The sequence below is a fragment of the Plectropomus leopardus genome, chromosome 17 (genome assembly GCF_026936395.1).
Source record: "Plectropomus leopardus strain MGB_pleo_1.0 chromosome 17, ASM2693639v1, whole genome shotgun sequence".
Classification (NCBI taxonomy): domain Eukaryota; kingdom Metazoa; phylum Chordata; class Actinopteri; order Perciformes; family Serranidae; genus Plectropomus; species Plectropomus leopardus.
Genome location: NC_142192.1, coordinates 21259566 through 21277402, shown reverse-complemented (window position 1 = coordinate 21277402; position 17837 = coordinate 21259566). Strand labels below are relative to the sequence as shown.

The 17837-nt window shown below is 40.1% G+C and overlaps 1 protein-coding gene across 7 annotated transcripts in view; it reads right to left on the bottom strand.

The window, feature by feature from the left end:
- akap9 (A-kinase anchoring protein 9) overlaps positions 1 to 17837 on the bottom strand; it is an 86668-nt gene that overhangs the window by 9639 nt on the left and 59192 nt on the right. For 6 of the 7 annotated variants that reach the window (XM_088090065.1, XM_042506209.2, XM_088090067.1 and 3 more), the window contains 16 exons: positions 17351 to 17583; positions 15070 to 15189; positions 10551 to 10727; positions 9913 to 10017; positions 8024 to 8176; positions 7321 to 7407; positions 5860 to 6888; positions 4368 to 4508; positions 4237 to 4281; positions 4016 to 4156; positions 3059 to 3103; positions 2050 to 2877; positions 1609 to 1666; positions 1036 to 1157; positions 325 to 513; positions 49 to 216 (listed from right to left, as the gene is read on the bottom strand). In XM_088090065.1, the coding sequence (XP_087946191.1) occupies positions 49 to 216; positions 325 to 513; positions 1036 to 1157; positions 1609 to 1666; positions 2050 to 2877; positions 3059 to 3103; positions 4016 to 4156; positions 4237 to 4281; positions 4368 to 4508; positions 5860 to 6888; positions 7321 to 7407; positions 8024 to 8176; positions 9913 to 10017; positions 10551 to 10727; positions 15070 to 15189; positions 17351 to 17583 (3641 nt within the window). The remainder of the gene's footprint in view (positions 1 to 48; positions 217 to 324; positions 514 to 1035; positions 1158 to 1608; positions 1667 to 2049; positions 2878 to 3058; positions 3104 to 4015; positions 4157 to 4236; positions 4282 to 4367; positions 4509 to 5859; positions 6889 to 7320; positions 7408 to 8023; positions 8177 to 9912; positions 10018 to 10550; positions 10728 to 15069; positions 15190 to 17350; positions 17584 to 17837) is intronic. The other variant, XM_088090070.1, reaches the window with a different exon arrangement.

Here is a 17837-nt window from a genome sequence, read left to right as displayed (position 1 = left end):
TCTGAGCGAATTCAGTGTCATATTACAGATTGCCTTGTAGTTTCTGACCTGTTCAGCCAGTCTGCGCTCCAGCTGATTGAGGTGGATGATGGCATCGCTGGTGTCTAGCAGGTCCAACTGGCTGTAGAGGGCGCTCTTCAGGACGCTGCGCTCCCTCATAAACACCTGCCGCACTGCGTCCAGCAGCTGTCCACGCCAGTCCACGCCGCCTGGCGCCTGCAGCAAGTCAGAGACACACGAAGACACGAGCACATTAAAACTCGACAAACGTGTTTCTGTCAGGTAGAACTCTGTCAAAGAGTTTTGAGAAGACTCCTCGTGTACCTGTGTGTCTCTGTGTGTCTGCATCTGGCTGATGAGGCCTTTGAGAGACTCCACAGTCGCCAGTAGTGCGTCTCTTTCCTTCACCCAGCCTGCGACGTTGAACTGGCTGCTCGGCTCGCCTCCAGTGAGAGGGAGCTCTGACAGGGAGAGCACCTGCATGCCCTCCTGGTGCACCTCACGGAGCAACGTCTAAACACACATAAAACACACAGAAATGTTGTGTGTTTACCATAACTCTTTTCTAGTTTTGCAAAAAATAGCCCAATTAGAAAGGATTTGGAAGAAACTATTACACAAAAATGACACATCAACTGCTGTCCCGCTGCTGCTATGGTGCTGCTCTGTTTTTTAACTATGTTGTCTCTCTTTTTTTTCTACTTTTATTTATTTATTTATTAAGTTATTTAGTTACACTGTCACTTATCGAGTCAAAAGTTTCGTTCTTTTCATGTGTCAACATGTACAGAATGCCAATAAATTGAACCTTGAACCTCAAATATATGAAATTCACAATTTCTTTTAAGCTCACGGATAACATTGATTCCCGGCACCTCTCACAGGTAGAACAACAATTTAAAAATACTGTGTCTCAGCGCCATTAAGACCAGGAAAATATTGTACTTTTGTTTATGGCGACTTTTTATATCACCATAATAATTCAAATCAGAATTCAGTGTATTCAGCTCTACGACGTTTAAGTGAAGGTGGTACCTTGATCCGGTCGGGCAGCGGATCATCAGCCTCTCTCCTGGCGCCCTCTGGAGTCGTCCTAAACTCCTGCTGCAAGCTCGGGAAGTCAAATCCGGTCCGCTGACTGTAGTCTGAGCTGCTGTCTGCAAAAGGACAAACATTTTCTTGAGAACAAAATACTGAAAATGATGAACAGCATTCTGTTTTAACCGTTTCTCCTGCTTTCACGTGGCAGCATCAGAGTATTACCAATTCTAAAGAAATGTGTGAAACAAAAACTAGCAGCGTGACAAACTATTTCAAGTGTTGGAAAGAAATGCTGTGAGGCAGAAATAAGAAAAGCTGAGCAGACGACTCTCTTAGGACTGTTTTTTTTATAGAACTCAAGTTATGTCTATAAATTGTTTATTCAAGCAAAACCTAAAAACACACAAAGACTGGAGCTAAAACATTTATTCATTGTCAATTTTTCTTCAGTTATAGTCAGTGGAAATTTCAGGGATGTTGTAATACTGAAAACACTAACAGACAAACATTTGTAGCAAGAATGCAAAAAAAGAAGTAGCTCCTCAGTGTTATTGAGCTGTTTCTTACCACTTGTGTAGCCATCTTTGAACTGCGATGTAGGACGGTCTTGTCTTGATGACGGAGCCTAGAATAAACAAAACATGATTCAGATCTTTTTAATTCCTTATTAAAATAATAACAAAACACAACTTCATGAGTCCTTAGTATGCAGCAGTTTAATTGAATTACTTTAGTGTCTGCACATCTCTGCACTAAAAAAACAAGAACTGCACAGCTAATTCAGATATATTGTAAATATTTTTAATTAGTATTAAATTCCTTGTATGCGAAAACTACTTGAGCCTACTTGGCAAAAAACGGGATTCTAATTCTGTAAAATGAGAAAATACGTTGATATTTCTGAATGCAAACTGCTAAAACTGTACAATAATGATTAGTATGCAGTATATGAACAGATTTAGTATGTAGTATGGATTTGGGGACACAGCTATAGTTTCCTGCCCTCACCTCTGTGGAGCGCAGCTTGTCAATGACAGCCTTCAGGGCCTTACACTCGTCCTCCAGAGCCTGTGTGTCCCTCCGAAGGCTCTCACTCTCTGAAATATGCCGAGCCTCCATGTCCAGGATCTCTGCTGCGTGGAGCTCCTGCATCTGTACAATCTTCTCTTGGAACTCGCTGATCACCTCCTCCATCTCGTCTTTGGTTGTGGACTCGCTTTCCGGACAGAGGTGGGATATTGTGAGAGGTTCAGTCTGCGTGAACGAGTGCGTTACAGCCGGGTGTTGCTGCTCAGAGCTGCTGTTTAGCCGAGCGCTGTGAGATTTGTTGGAGGACTGGCTCGAGGTGGCAGAGTTCTTCCTGGAGAGAGATGGTTTATCTCTGCCGCTGCTCCCTTTACCAGCCGGTTGTTTCCCTCCTTTCCTTTTAGGCTGTGTGGTGGAGGATGAAGAAGCAGGCTGAGGAGACGGAGAGGGAGACGGAGATGGGGGACTAGAATCTGCTGTCTTCATCAAGGCTGTTCGTACCTCCTGGAGCTCCTCTTTGAGTTTAGAAATAGAGAGCTCACGTACTTGGAGTTCGTTCTGTAGTTTCTCATTGTGCTGCCTGTAGCCGTTGAGCTCTTCTTTGGTGGTGTCCACATTTTTTCTCACCCCCTGAAGCTCCTCTTTGAGCTTAGAAATGGAAACTTCACGGACTTGGAGGTCCTCCTGAAGTTTCTCATTGTGCTGCCTGAAGCCGTTGAGCTCTTCTTTGGTGGAAGCTGCATCGTTTCTGACCTCCTGGAGCTCCTGCAGAAGCTCTGACATGTTGGCTCGCTCTTCATCAGCCTGGACCTTTAGGACGATTAAGAAAAAGGATAAATACTACACATACAGTCAGGTATCATAGAAAGACTAGCATGTTTTTACAAAAAACAACAATCTGATCAGTTTTAGAGAAATATAAATACACAGATAATATGGTACGTCATATTTTCAATGCAAAAAAAAATGAAGATAAAATATTTTGACTTACTTCAAAAAGTTCTCCTTTAAGGTGAGCGATGGTCATTTCCCGCTCCTTTAAAAACACAATTACAATAAATCAAAAATGTACACTGGAGTAACATTTTAAAAAGAATATTACAGGAGTTTTTTTTTTCCATGTATGTTGTCATATATAAAAAGTCCCAAATACAAACACTGTAAGCTGACTACTTGATTATTCTGAGTAAATTATTTCAACAGTATTTGTGTAGGAATTATTCTGTCTAAGGTTTATCACTCTGTAATTCACTTCACTGTAAAGGAAACAGAGTCGACACACTTAAGGGAGAGTTTGATATTTAGTAAATACTTTTATTTGCTCTCTGGCAGAAAGTTAGATGAGAAGCTTGATAATATTCTAAAAACTGTCAAATATGAAGCGACTGCCAGCAGCTGGTTTGGTTAGCTTAGCAGAAATACTGGAAACAGAAGGAAACAGCTAGCTTAGCTCTGTCTGACTGAAACAAAATCCACATTTCAAGCTCATTAATTAACATGTTATACTTTGATTAATCTATACAAGTCAAGAAGTGGAACTTGTTCATTAGTGAGCTTTAACATTGTTAGTAGGTGGATTTTGTTACCTTTGGACGGTGCCAGGCTGGCTGTTTCCCTGTTTAATTTATGCTAAGCTAAAATAATGGCTGTTGGCTCCATTTATGTGTTTACCACACAGATGAGAGAGTCGTATTGATCTTCTCATCTAAATCTAAAGAAAGCGACAATCAAATTTGAGTATTTTTTTAAAATGCTACACTATTCCTTTTAATAATGGGCTTTAATCTTCCCACAACAAAAGTATCAATTTCAAATTAAATGTGAAACAACATCTTTTTGATAAACATTAAGAAATGTATGCTTTTGCAGTATTAATGTTTCTGCAGATGAATGTCTCTGAATACAGGACTCAAGATGGGATAAAGACTTTAAATATCTGGCTGTGTACCTGCAGCAGCTCCTGCAGCTTCTCCAGGCTCTCCCTGCTGCTGTTCAGCTCCTCTTTGGTGGCAGCTGCTTCATTTTGAACTTCCAGTAACTCTTTTTGAAGCTCAGACGACTCAGTCTCCTCACGTCCTTCAGAAGACGCCTGAAGTGACAAAGTTTAAATATTAGACAAGAAAAGACTTCAGTTATAGAAAATGTGTAGGATCAAATTTTTGTTCCAACCTTTTGAAGTTGATCCTGTAGTCTCTCTATTGTCATGGTTTTGTCCTAGAAAGAAAAACACATTTGTTAATCTCACAAAACATTAGAAATATTCTCACAAGAAGTCTGAACACACAGAGAGAGTCACACACTTGGAGCTCCTCCTGGAGTCTGCTGCAGCTTTGTTTGTAGCTGTCGAGCTGCTCTTTGGTGGCCGAGGCCTCGTCTCTGACCTCCTGCAGCTCCTGAAGGAGCTCTGACACAGCAGCCGGCTGGTCATCAGCAGAGGACGCCTGAAAAAAACGTCAAAAAGATTCAAACTTATCAGAGCTGTGTCGAGGTAAAACAACACCACACAGCATGAGACTTGTTTATGATGACTTCACTGGGTTTTCACTTGTTAACCATGAATGAAGGTACATTTAAAATGCTTCAATCACACAGTGGACAGAGACAAAAAAAGACAAATATTGCACTTTTAACTTTTAAGTCTAACTTCCAAGCTGATATTGTAATTTTTTGGGGGGGCGGATACAATTTTCCAATTCCTTCTGTTACCCTAAAGATTTTATCATTAACATAATTTAACATTTAACAACCTAAAAATTAGCCCATTCTGTAACATGCTGATCAAAATACTTTATTCTTGTGGTGTTATTATATATTCAGAACAAATATGTCTTCAACATCCACTTCAGTAGAGCTGCAATCGATTATTTGATTACAAGTCGACTATTAAATTATTTACCACTGAATTTGATACTGGATTAAACAGTTTGAATCATTTTTAAAAAATTCAACAAGAGCTGAAATCATTGATATTTATGGTTTCTTGATTCCTCTATGACAGTAGACCGAATATCTTAGGATTGTAGCTGAACAACACAATGGACGACGTCATCTTGGGCTTTGGGAAAAGCTGGCTGCATTCATATATAGTCCCTTTAAGCACAAGACCATTTGTAAATGCAGAGTGATGCTGAAATGGTCCTTTTAGTTATTCAGAGCACCATACTCTCGGAGCAGCAGAGCGTACCCTGCCTGAGGAGACGGAGCAGCAGAGCAGCAATCGCAATAAAAGTTCTTAACTTTATCGTTCATGAACTCATTTAGACACAGAATTATTTCTTTGAAGAAGAGCGCTCCCATTTTCGTCTAGAGCATCAGATTATATTTACAAACACACCCACTGTTTGAGATTTTCCATCGTTTTCTGACATTTTATGCACCAAACAACTAATCGATTAATCAAGAAAATAACCAACAGATTTAGCAAGGATGAGAAGAACTGTTAGTTGAACCCCTTTGTGTCAGTGAGATAACTAACTTTAATCAGGGCATCCTTGAGTCTCTTTATACTACATTTCCCATACACTAAAGGACATGAGAACATTAAAGGAGCTCTTTTTGTGAATAGTTTGACATTTTCGGGCAATATCCTCACTCACTTTCTCGCTGAGTTAGATGGAAAGATTGACACCACTCTTGTGTGTTTAGCTAGCCTGGCTGTGTACAACAGTGGCAAAATCTGCCTACCAGCATCTTGAGATTTGCGTTGTTTTTTTGTTTAACCTGTGCAAACTGTGTAAAAACATCAGTTTGTGGTTTTCTGGAGGGTTATCTGATCCTTGGGCAAACTCTTACCCCGACAGCCAGCGATGTCCTCTCATGTGTCCTGGCCTTCATCTGACTGAGCAGATCCATGAGCACGGCCAGCCTCCTCTCGTACTCCATCACCTCCTCCTCAGAGCTGGACAGCAGCTGCTTCTGGAGCTCCTGGTCCTTCTGCATCCCACTGAGTCCCACCTCCAGCTCCCGCAGTCTCTGGGTCAGGTGGACCACCTTCCCTGTGGGAGCTTGTCTCGCTTGACCAAGTCCACTGAAATCCATTTGGGGAATACCAAAGTCACCAAAGTCATAAACATGAGGCTCCACATGTGTGTCAGCGGGTCTCTGCTGGTCCTGGTTGCCTTTGGATCCTTGTGACTGCTGTTGCTGGAAGGCCTCCAGTGTGGCCTGGCTGACGAGCGCTGCGGCCAGCTTCTCCCTCAGAGTTTCCTCCAGATTGGACACTCTCTGTTGGAGACCATCTGCATAGCTTTGTGTTTGCTCCAGAAGGTGTCGACAGCGGCCCAACTCTTGGTCTTTTTCACCGACCACGTCCTCCAGCTCCTGGATGCGGAGGTCCAGCTCTTCCACTCTGGTTGTTGCACTCTGCTCTAAAGCTTGTACCTGGGCCTGCATGACCACAAGGCCTGCAGTTTTCTCTCTGAGAGCTTCTTCGAGTTCGCCCTCTGAGCTTTCCAGTTTTTCCGTCTGTGCTAAAGCTTCTGCGCTCTCTTTCAAGCGCAGGTACGTCTCCAACAGCTTACTGTGCTCCGTTTTGAGTATATCGACCTCTTTGGTGGCCAGGTCCATTCTTTGCTTCATTTCATCGTATTCCTCTTTACTTGGCCTCCATGCGGTGCACTCTAGCTCCGCCTTGGTGTCCTCGTCCTCCTCTGTAGTCTGTTTCTGCTCGATATTGGCCAGCTCCTGCTGAAGTCTGTCTATGACTGCGTTCAGTTGGTCAAGCTCCTCCTCATTATTCCTCTTCAGGCGCTCCTGTTCGCTCCGCAGGCACTCCACCTGCGACTCCAGGTCTTTCATCAGCTCATCCTTCTCATCAATCTCCTAAAGAGAAATGTGCAGGTGTTATTAAACCATAAAAATATCAGATTTGAGGAGTCCATAGTTGTCCCGTTTTTTTTTGGATAAACCTCTGAGTCCCTGCTGTGATTCGAGGGATTCTTTGGAAGTTAATTTGGTTTTCATTTGTGTTTAAAATGTCTGAAATTGATCAGATTGTAAAAACTTTTCAGAGACTCAGAGGTTTATTCAGCCACCTCAGATGAGCAGATGATCACCTCACAACAGACGATGGTGCTGTGGAACTACTTACCTAGACAAAACAAACAAAAACAACCCAACGAAAAACAAGAAAATAATGGGGCAAACAAAAATAAAAAGCGTACACGAATGCAGAAAAACACACACACACTACCACGGAGCTATGCGTATTCGAAATAGACTTTTCTTCTATTTCGTATACGCATGTTGCGTTACCTTGTTATCAGAGGCTGTTTCCATGTGTTGGAGCTTAGTGATCTGTTCATTAAGAAGTGCTATTTCCCTGTCCTTCTCCTCCATCACCTTCAAAAGTCAGAGATTATAATGCGATGGCTATTAATGAGCACGTCACGTGGCAGTCCACTCAGAGTCAGCCTCGTGGTGGACGACTCAAAGTACACTGATTGGGTCTAAAAGAAATGTGCTGGCAACGGCAATGAGTTTCACATGGCAGAATAACGGGCAAAAGAAAATTGGAAATGTGCAAACCAAAATTAGCAACACAGAGCAAATAACTATTAAAAAAAAAGCATCTGAACTTCATGTTTTTATGCAGTTTGTGAGCAGAAATATAAATGTGATATAAACATGATTGTGCATAAAAAATGGTCTTGTTTGCAACTGATGGACGCAGTTTGTGGCTGTGTGAATACACCAGACCTCCTGTTGTTCTGTGCAGTTAAAGTATAAACTTATCTTGCAATATCACACATATCACATCAGCCAGCAGGCTTAAAGTCACCAGCAACCACTGGTTTATCTTTTGCACTTTAATACAACAGTTTGTAGTAGAAAACGTAAGTTAATAATATAAATCTTAGAATACAAGTGTAAACACAACTAGACTCAATCACTTTTGTAATTCATAATCTTACTTATATACAGTGTACAATGTTGTTGCAGCAGGGAGGCTGTTTACCTGAAGCATGCTGTCCCTGGTTTCTAGGTACTGCTGCTGGCTGCTGATCTCCTTCCTCTGGATCTCCAGCTGCATGTGAAGCTGCTGCACCTCCTCGCTCTTGTTCTCCAGCTCCTCTCTGAACTGCTCCAGCTGCTCCTCCAGGTTACAGATCTGAGGCAACAGGTGATCATGAGGAGACGCCACCAGACGACTGAAAATCTAACAACTCTGATCCTTTCTGCTTTACGTGTTAGCTTTTTTTTTCTATTCTTGTAATTAAACAAAAATGCTGATATCAAATGACACTAAAAAAGATGCATTTTTATACAAGCATCACATGTAGTTGCAACCCTTTTTAAAAATATGGTTGTGAGCTCTTTATCCTGGAGAGAATTCAGTTGGAATAATGTCATACGTTATTTCCGTACCCCTGCCCAGAAGAAACGTTATTCAAATCAGACTGAATGTTGGAGATCTTGCAGGAACAAAGATGCAAATCATTTTCATGTTTTTTTTTGTCCGTCTGTGGCTCCTTTTTGGACCACAATTCAAGGCACTCTGGAAACTTTTTTTTTGTCCCCAACCACAATCACTCAAATATTGAACTGATGTACCTGATAACACTGGGAAAACATGAATGGAGAAAGAAGGATAAGTATCTGGTAAGAATATTAAGAATACAATTTAATCTGAGAAATGAAAAGGATACTTTTATGGACAAAATGGATAGTGAATGTCTTAAATGACATTGTGTGAATAAGTATTAGAAATAAACTTGAGTGTAACCATTAGTCCTCCATTGTCTCTGTTTGTATGTTTTGTTTGTAGAACATATCTACTTTCCTACTTATTTTTATCCTTACTTTATTTTATTCTTTTTATTTATTATTTAATTAATTCATTTTTCCCCACTCAAAAAGGTCTTCATGTTGATGCAGTTGTAGACTTTGTTTAAGTACGTTAATTTTTTTTCATTTTGTCTTTATAAAGTAATAGAAAGAGAATCACAAGAAGAAAAACATGGCTTTAACAACTGACGGAAATCGAGAAGTGGTTCCACATTGTCTGCACTATTGGAATTGCATGCCTCTGAGTTGATCGATTGCTTTTTATTGATGCCGACATGTTATTCTAGCAGTGACGTCTAACTCATGCATTCTCTGCGCTGCTTCAGGTCTCATAAGGTTAAACTTGCAACGACAAGGAGTCATGGATAGACGATAAAAAGTGGTCCAAAGCATGACTTCATTTACTGAAGAAAGATAACAAGGCTGTTTTCATGTTTGTAAAATGACACTTTCAAGAAGGTGGAAACACTATCAATATGCTTAAATCTCTTTCTATGCAAAATGGGCTTAAATTTCAGGAATACCATGTATTTGAAACTCTACACAGAAGTGCCACTGCCTCTAAACCAAGCCGCACGTCCATTACCGAGCGTAAATATCCTGTTTTAATAACTTTAGTGCCATGCAGGCAGGCTTACCAGATCTGAATAATAAAACCTAAATAAAAACAAATGCTGCACAAATATTCCCTCATTTCATACATTTTAGATGATAACAGATAGATTGCCGCCTGCATGCCTTATTTCTGTTTCTACACTGTTTGGATTCAGACTTAAAGCAATTGGGTTAACACTGAAAACCTGTACAAACCCACTTATTGTTCACAGAAAATAGATCAAGAATCGATTAAGAATTGGACCAATAAGCAGAGCCCATACTGGTACCAGTAAAATCTTATCAATTACCATGCCGCGCTGTAACACCTGCACACTGATTCTAAACCACAAACTCATTCAAATAGACATTTCAGTCCCAGTAAGATCTTGTCAGATTTAAATATCCATTCAAATAATTCTCTGCTTTGAAAAACCCCAAAGCTTGAACTGAGCAGCACACTACCTCCTTCTCTTTCCTCTCCAGAGCTTCTCTCTCCGTCTGTAACTGAGCCTCCAGTGTGGAGTGTCTTGCCTCTGTGATGGATGCATGCTGCTTCTTTTGTTCAACCTGCGACACACACAAAAGAAACTATTTATCACAGCAGTTATTTACAACCTTTGCAGAGAGGCACGAAGGAGCGAACTCTTGAGATCAAAAAAGGATGCAAACTGTAAAATGTACATTGTCCGTATTGCATCGTGCAGCTCGAACTCTGAGCCGTTCATCAGCTGAGCAGCGGCACAGCAGATATGTGAGCATTTCCAAAGCTGCTCTTTTTGTTCACTCACAACAGCCCTCCACGAACACTGGGGGGCAATCTTGACAGTTGCTAGCCATCACCAACAACAAACTGCCGTGGCGGCTGAAGTAGACCCACCCACACATTGTTCTCCCTCTCCATGCATTGCTCCTTTAGCTGTCACCTCATCTACAGCCTCTCTCTCTCTCTCTCTCTCACACACACACACACACACACACACACACACACACACCCTCTGCCATTCCACACAGCTATTGTTTCTCTCTCTTGCTATCTCTGACTCAGTCTCCTGCACATCCTTCATCTCCCTCTCCCCCCCTCTCCCTCTCCCCTTGCTAACCTTCTCCAGGGACTCAGCGCTGGCCAGCAGGGCCTGCTCCAGCTCGCGGATGCGGCTCTCCAGCTTGTCAATCTCTTCGTCGCGCTCTCCCAACTCACGACGCAGCTGCTCTGAGCTGAGCAGCAGCTCACTGCACCAATCCGCCTTCTCCTTCAGCTGGGAGGTCAGCTGGTCCACCTGGTAGTGAGAGAGAGAGAAACGAAGGGAGCGGGAGAGAGAGTGAGAGAGAAGGGGGGGGGGAATCATTTAATGAGAATCGCTTTCAGACACCACTCGCTACAGCATAGCTGGTACATGTACAGCTAGCTGTGAGGTCAGCTGATCCACCTGAGAAAGGAGGGGGCCGAGAGTGAAAAGAAGAGGTGCAGGGACAGAGGGGAGAGAGAGATTTCATTCAGGGTGACACAAACCACGGAGCAGTACGTTAACCAGGAGGACCGCTGGCAGGTAACTGATCCATCTGTGAGACGGGAAAACATCAGCAGATCAATGAAGGGGAGAAGAAGGGGCGACAGGAGGAGGATTTGTTCAGGATTATCTCAGAACTGGATGATGATAAATCCCCCCCCCCCGCCTGCTTGATTAAACAATAAAAGATGCTTTATAAAAGACTGACTGACTTTTATGCATCCTGTTGTTTCAGAAATGTATTTTAAAGAATGTTATGACATAAAATCTGATGTTTTTTTTAAAAAAAGACTGTAGTAAGGCAGATGAAATACACCCCCTCACTGGCAGCTCTTCATTAAATATTAACGTGACTAGAGAGGAGGATGGACTCTTCATCAGAGTACATCAGTGCTGAATGGTTTATTTATATTTCTTTAGGCTTTACTGTACCAGAGCGTCCCTTATGGTTCATTTATGGATGGAATTTCATTCAACTCTTGTGCATTACTTTATCCAATGTTTTACTTTACATTCAGAAAAAACTTGGCTAGAGAAATGCTTATTTGTTCTTAAGAGCTGCAAAATTAAGCGATTAGTCGCCAACTATTAAATTAATCTGCAACGAATAAAGTCCAAATTCTCTCATTTAAGCTTCTTAAATATGCATATTTTCTGTTTCTTTTATGTCCCCATGACTGAATAATTTTGGGTTGTGGACAAAACAAGATATCTGAGGACGTCATCTTTGTGAACCACTGACTGGCATTACTTTTTTTCAGACATTTTATGAACCAAAAAATGAATCAATTAATCCAGAAAATAATTGACAGATTAACTGACAATTAAAAAATAATTATTAGTTGCATCCCTAAAGAGTGTTTCAGGAATGAGCCCAAAAAACTGGAAATGAGTTCACATTTCAGCACCTCTGGTTCCCTCGTCTCAAAGGCAATGGGCTTTTTAAATTGTTTTTTTTGTTTTGTTAGATGCTTGAAATAAGGTCTGTGGTTAACACACTGAAGAAACTTTCATGTTTTGTTCTATGAAACAAAATACATCAGTATATACTGCATTTTTTTTTTAAAAAAAAAAAGGAAAATAAATAAAAGCATTTTCTAACAAGTGGCTAAATGAGACTACAGGACGTCATCTAGCCGAACACAGCTTTACAGCCGCGTTGTTATGGTGACATGAGGTCATACAGTCACAGTGTAGTTTGTTTAGAGCCTAAAGTTAGCTTGGTATTACTGAGTTTGGTATTACTGTATTTAAAGACAATCCTCATTAGAGAGGATACTTCCATGATGTTTGCTCTACACCGAACTTGTGAACGCCCTATTTTCCCTTAATTTTGTTTACTTTGCTGCTGATTTTTACTCTGTGGCATGAAAGGGAGAGACAAGAGGACACAGTGTTTTGAAGTCGCTTTCAATTGAAGACAAACAGCACACGGGGATCAAACTGGAGAGAGGAAAAGGATGAGAGAGACGGACAGGCCATTAACTGCTACAGGGTCGGGCGGGATTACTAAAATGCACTAAATGCTCTCTGGGGGAGACTTGATTCTACGTGTATCTAGAAGCAATACCTTAAAAGTTACTCCGTCCACCTGTAATAGCCACGGGAGAGAGAAGGCAAAGGCATAAGGGATCAGAGGATGGACAGTTCAAGGGCAAGAGGGGGAAGAGAAAGCACTTAGTGATAAAACGTGGCAGGAGTCTCTGGAAAATATAGAAATGGAAGACGTTATCTTTGGGGTGTCAGCCTGTGAGTCAGAAGCAGAAATGGGACTGATGTATGAATTAATGTTATAAACTCAACTAACAGCTACTGTAACTACAATATCCCATACATCAAAGCAATCATAAATGATATAATTCAAGTCTTTATCTAATTAAACCCTCTGGTATCACTTTAATGTACTACCAGGCCATTAAGGACAAAAATGTCCACTTTCATAAAACTATTTTAAGTGCATGTTTTTCCCCACTTTTTTGGTCTTTAAATCAACTTCAGTCCTGATCAAAGCTACAACATATCTAAAAAAAAAAAATATTATTTTCAATATAATAAATGAATTTTTTCAATCTTCGATCTGTCAAAGATTAGCAACAACATTGATTTTGATACATTAATAGTTTTTGTGTCGTGTCAGATTTAAAATTTAGGACCTTTTAAGGTCATTAAGGACAACAATGTCCACTTTCAAAAACTACTAGACAAATTTTACAGATTAATATTTTCTCAAAACTACCAAATATTTGATTATTTTCAGGATTTTAAACTTTTAAATGCCATTTTTTAAAATCAAAATAAATATATAATAATAATAATAAACAATGGGGAGCTGAAGGATTTTTTTTGTCATAGTCTCAGACTAATGTCTCAGATCAGCAACAACATTAATGTTGACGCATTATTATTTTTTGTGCAGAGTCAGATTTAAAATTTACTACCCTAATAGGCCATTCAATGACAAAAATGTCCAATTTATTCCCCCTTAAAACCACTTTTTTTAAAATAACAAATAACAAAAAGTTTTTGGAAGTGGACATTTTTTGAGCTTCATGGCCTTATGTTTCAGTACATTTGTACACAGTGTATTATAGACCCATTGAAATTGGAGCTCCAAAATTTATCGAGAAAAAACCTTACAAAAAATCATGCTGCATGCAGTAACACAGCCAAAATGATTGCCAAAACAAAAGTGGAAAAATGACCATTTTGGACAAAAAGTCCATAATGATACCAGAGGGTTAAGAGGGAACAAAAAAACAAATCTTTCAAAGACTAAAAAGCAGCAAAGGCAAATTAAGGATACTTGAGTTACAGGCAACATTTTGATAGCACTGAGTATTAAACTCATCGTCCCGCAGATGGAATAACTGATTTATCTTGTCAAATGATGTTTCAGTTTGGGCAAGTGAAATGCACCCAGGGCCCATAACTCAGTGCAGATTATTTTCTGAGGGCAACTTTGTTCTTTTATATCATCAAAGGCAAATGAGTTGAATTTATTAAAAACAAGTTTAAGTCTTCACAGTAAACGGGCTGTAAAGCGTAACTGGCAAATTATTTTGTCCTGTGCAAAATTCAGTTGATTGGTTTGAGGACATAATTAGCGCTTTAATATAATAACAACAGTGCTGATCAAAATTATGTTTCTCCTTGCCTGGAGTGAACTGAAGGCTTGATTATGGGCTGATGAAATATGACAGTCAAAGTGGAAATCCTTGAGAAGCCAAATATTAAAACACCACAGAGAAAGCAAATAAACAACATGAAAGTTACTGCTGCCGCAGATGAGACTGATACACAAAAAGAAATGTCATTCTCTTATTTGGTTAGGACTTAAAAAGACTTTTTCTCTTCTACTGTCAAACACATCCGTCTTTGGAAAACAAAGTAAAATACCTTCATTACATTGGCAAGTTCTTAACATAGAGCGTGATTAAAAACTATTACTTTGACAGACAAAGCTGTGATGAAAAAAACTTAGACACAAAGGGTGCCAAAGCATGTAGAGGAAGTAATAGTTTTTAATCATGTTCTACATTTACATTTTGCCCATGTCATATGTTATGTGACATGCACTGTGCAGAGGATCGTGGGTCAGAACAGCCAGAAGAGCATGCAGGCTGTCATACAGCAAAATGCAACCAGATGTAGTAGTGCATCCTAGTATTTTTGGCACACTGCATTTGAAATATGTACTATATGTATTGGGACACACTAATACTCTTTTTCTGGCAAACTAGTCTGATAGTATGGGTATTAAAACACGCCGATAGTCTCATTTTGTATCCGAGCAACAGACGCACCAGTGCGTTAACTTTAGCAAATCTTATCACACCCACTGTGCTCTGAATTTGATGATCGAGCATATAAAACCTACTATTACACAACTTACAAAGGATCACAAGAACAAAAATAAATCCCACTCTAACTCTTTCGTCTGTGTAACACTCCCACTGTATCATTTTCGAGGCGGTGCAGGTAATTTTACCAGCTCTATTGTTCTGCTGTGTGACTCTTAGCGCAGTGCTAAACAACAGTGTAATGTTCACAAAAATAAGCATCTCCATAAATGCCTGGTCCTCTGGCAGAAAACAGAGCTTTCTCTTGTTACCTCTTGGTTTCTTTGCTCTGAGCCCGTCTGCAGCTTCTGCGGATTCTTCAGCTGCTGCTCCAGTTTCTGAATCTCCTGCTGGAAGAAATCTCTCTCGTGCTCTCGGTCCACAGCTTGTTCCTGGACACCAAAATAAAGACGGGAATATGAAAATGTGAAATCATATTTACAATACAGGCTTGCCTAATCTGCAAAGGAAAATTAACAAGTTAAGAAACTGGTTTCCGTGTCAATTTTTCAAAAAAATCAGAAGCTTTGGGAGTAAGTGTGCTGAGTTTTCCTCCCTTACTTCAGTTTATCTTGTAAGATTAGACACAATTTATTTAAGATTAGACATAATGCATCTTTAGGGGCACATATGCAAAATTTGCATAGTACAGGTATAGGTACATAGTACATAGCACAGGTTTTTAATACCTGTAGCTACACTTGAGTCTGCAAAAGTGTTTTTGATGCTGCATTTTTTACTCTTTTGGGGGACCATCTGATGAGGTGAGCACTGACACGCGGGGCCATTGTTTCTTTGTTTACATCAGTAAAAAAGGATTCGGCAAAAATCACACAAATGTAAATACACAGAAGGAATGATACACACAGGTTACAACAGCTTTTATCCACAATGTTTATAACAGAAGCTAAAAGTCCTATGAGTCTCCGCTTGTGAAAGAACAATGATTTTCTTCAGCTAAAACCTCTGATTTAGATGATCAGAGAAAATAAAAATAATCTCATTAACCCGTGCTGTCATAAAACAAACACAAATTAAATCTGGATTTCACTGCACACTACAAAAAAAAAACACTGTCTATCTCTATGAGGAAGAGGATTAGCCTAATAATCTAATTAGAAAATTACATGTTTACTATTGTGCTTATTTCATATTTGTGCGTAACCAACATCAACAGAACAATAGAAGGAATCTGCATTCAGATTCACATCTACACAATTACGTGCCAACTCCGGGCCAAGTGGCCCAATTATGATGATGGGAACAAACTCACTGGACCATGAGCCCAATGTGACGTACATCCACCCCCAAGAGGTTATGAAATCATCAGGTGGCTTTTGGAAAGGTTGATTGGCTGGAGCATGAAGCCTTTAGCTGTTTTCTTATCTATCATCATAACAGTGAGACTTTATGAACCAACATTCAAATTAAAGTCTGATTACACTTGCAAAGATGCAAACTCAACTAACTAAACTCTACCATAAAGGTGCTGCCTGCATATATCCAGTTACAAGAGACAGGCATTACTGGAAATAAGCTGAGTGTGAATCAAAAAAGGAAAATTTGCAACAGGTTACTCAAAAAAGGAAAGATATTTTTCAGGGCTGCAACCAGCTCATTATCGATTAATCTGCAGATTCTTGATTCAATATGTAAAATGCTGAAAATGTTATATGTAATTAAAAGGACACAGCCTAAGGTGATATCTTTAAATTGCCCTTTTTTGTCTGACGAACAGTCTTAAACTCTGAAATATTTATATTACTGTCATAAATGTCAGTGAAAAGCAGCAAATATTCACATTTAAGAGCTGGAAACAATTAATTAATTAATTAAAAAAACTTAAGATGATCTTCTGTCGCTCAACTACTTGTTTCATCCTCTTAAATGATAGCTAGTTTAAAAATTTAATTTATGATTTATTATTTATGATTTCTCACACAACACGTAGAGTATTATCCAAGTCTCATTTATTCAGGCGTATGCTCAGTATTTCACAGACAGCCCTTTCTGATACCTAAACCTAAACATGGGAACTTTGGTCTAATGTTGCCTCCATCAGTTAGTTTGTGTCATTGTGCGACTTTGGGCAATCCAAACTAATCCTTTAAACATCAAGGTCACACAGTCAAACTATATTATGAAGGCAGCAACAAACCAAAAGCTCAAGTGTTCAGCAAGGTAAAATGACTGTTTTTGTGAATAAAGTCTGGCATTTTCATCCTCAGTTCCCTGTCAGGAGGGGCCGCCTGTGAAATGCCGAGCAGACAGCTGGATAAATGAGACTTGGATTATACTGCACAAGTTGCGTGATTGTGAACTGATGTTTTGATTTAGTTTTGCTGTTAGCAAACATGGACCCCTTTTACTTCATCAAGAAGTTTCTCTGGCATGTCTCCACAGTGGACGGAGAACCCAAAAATAAAGTTTTGTTCACAAACCTAACGTGACAGGGTGAAAAACTGATAAACAAACGGTCATTTGTGGGCTATAATAGTTTTTAACGCCTCCTCAGACAAACTGCACGACTCTGGCAGCCATTCTCCTACTTACATCGAGGAACCTCTTGTTCTTCTCTAGCTGTTTCTCCAGCGCTTGGACCTGCTGTCGGAGGTCTCTGCTCTCTGTGGTCTGAGCGTGCTCCAGCTCCTCCACCCTGTTGACCTGCTCCTCCAGCTCCACCTCCAGCAGCTTCACCTGCTTCAAGAGGTCAGCATTCTCCTTCTCGGCCTGACGCTGGACCTCCACCTTCTCCTTCATCAGCTTCTCCGTCTCCTCCAGCAGGTCTACAGAATACAGCGGAGGGCGGAGGTCAAGCTGCCTGTCAGCTAGAGGGTGGCTAACTTTAATTAATAATTCATTCAGGTTTGATTTCTGTGACGAACAGGATGCTGAGATGAAGCTACGGAAGAGTCTGAAGTCTACAAGCCACATGATGAGATTTAAATGCTTTTTGCCATGTTGTTAAAAAAGTAAAAATCAAACTTCTTCTCTGAAATGTTGCAATTTTACAAGCTGTTGTCACTTTTACAGCTTCATC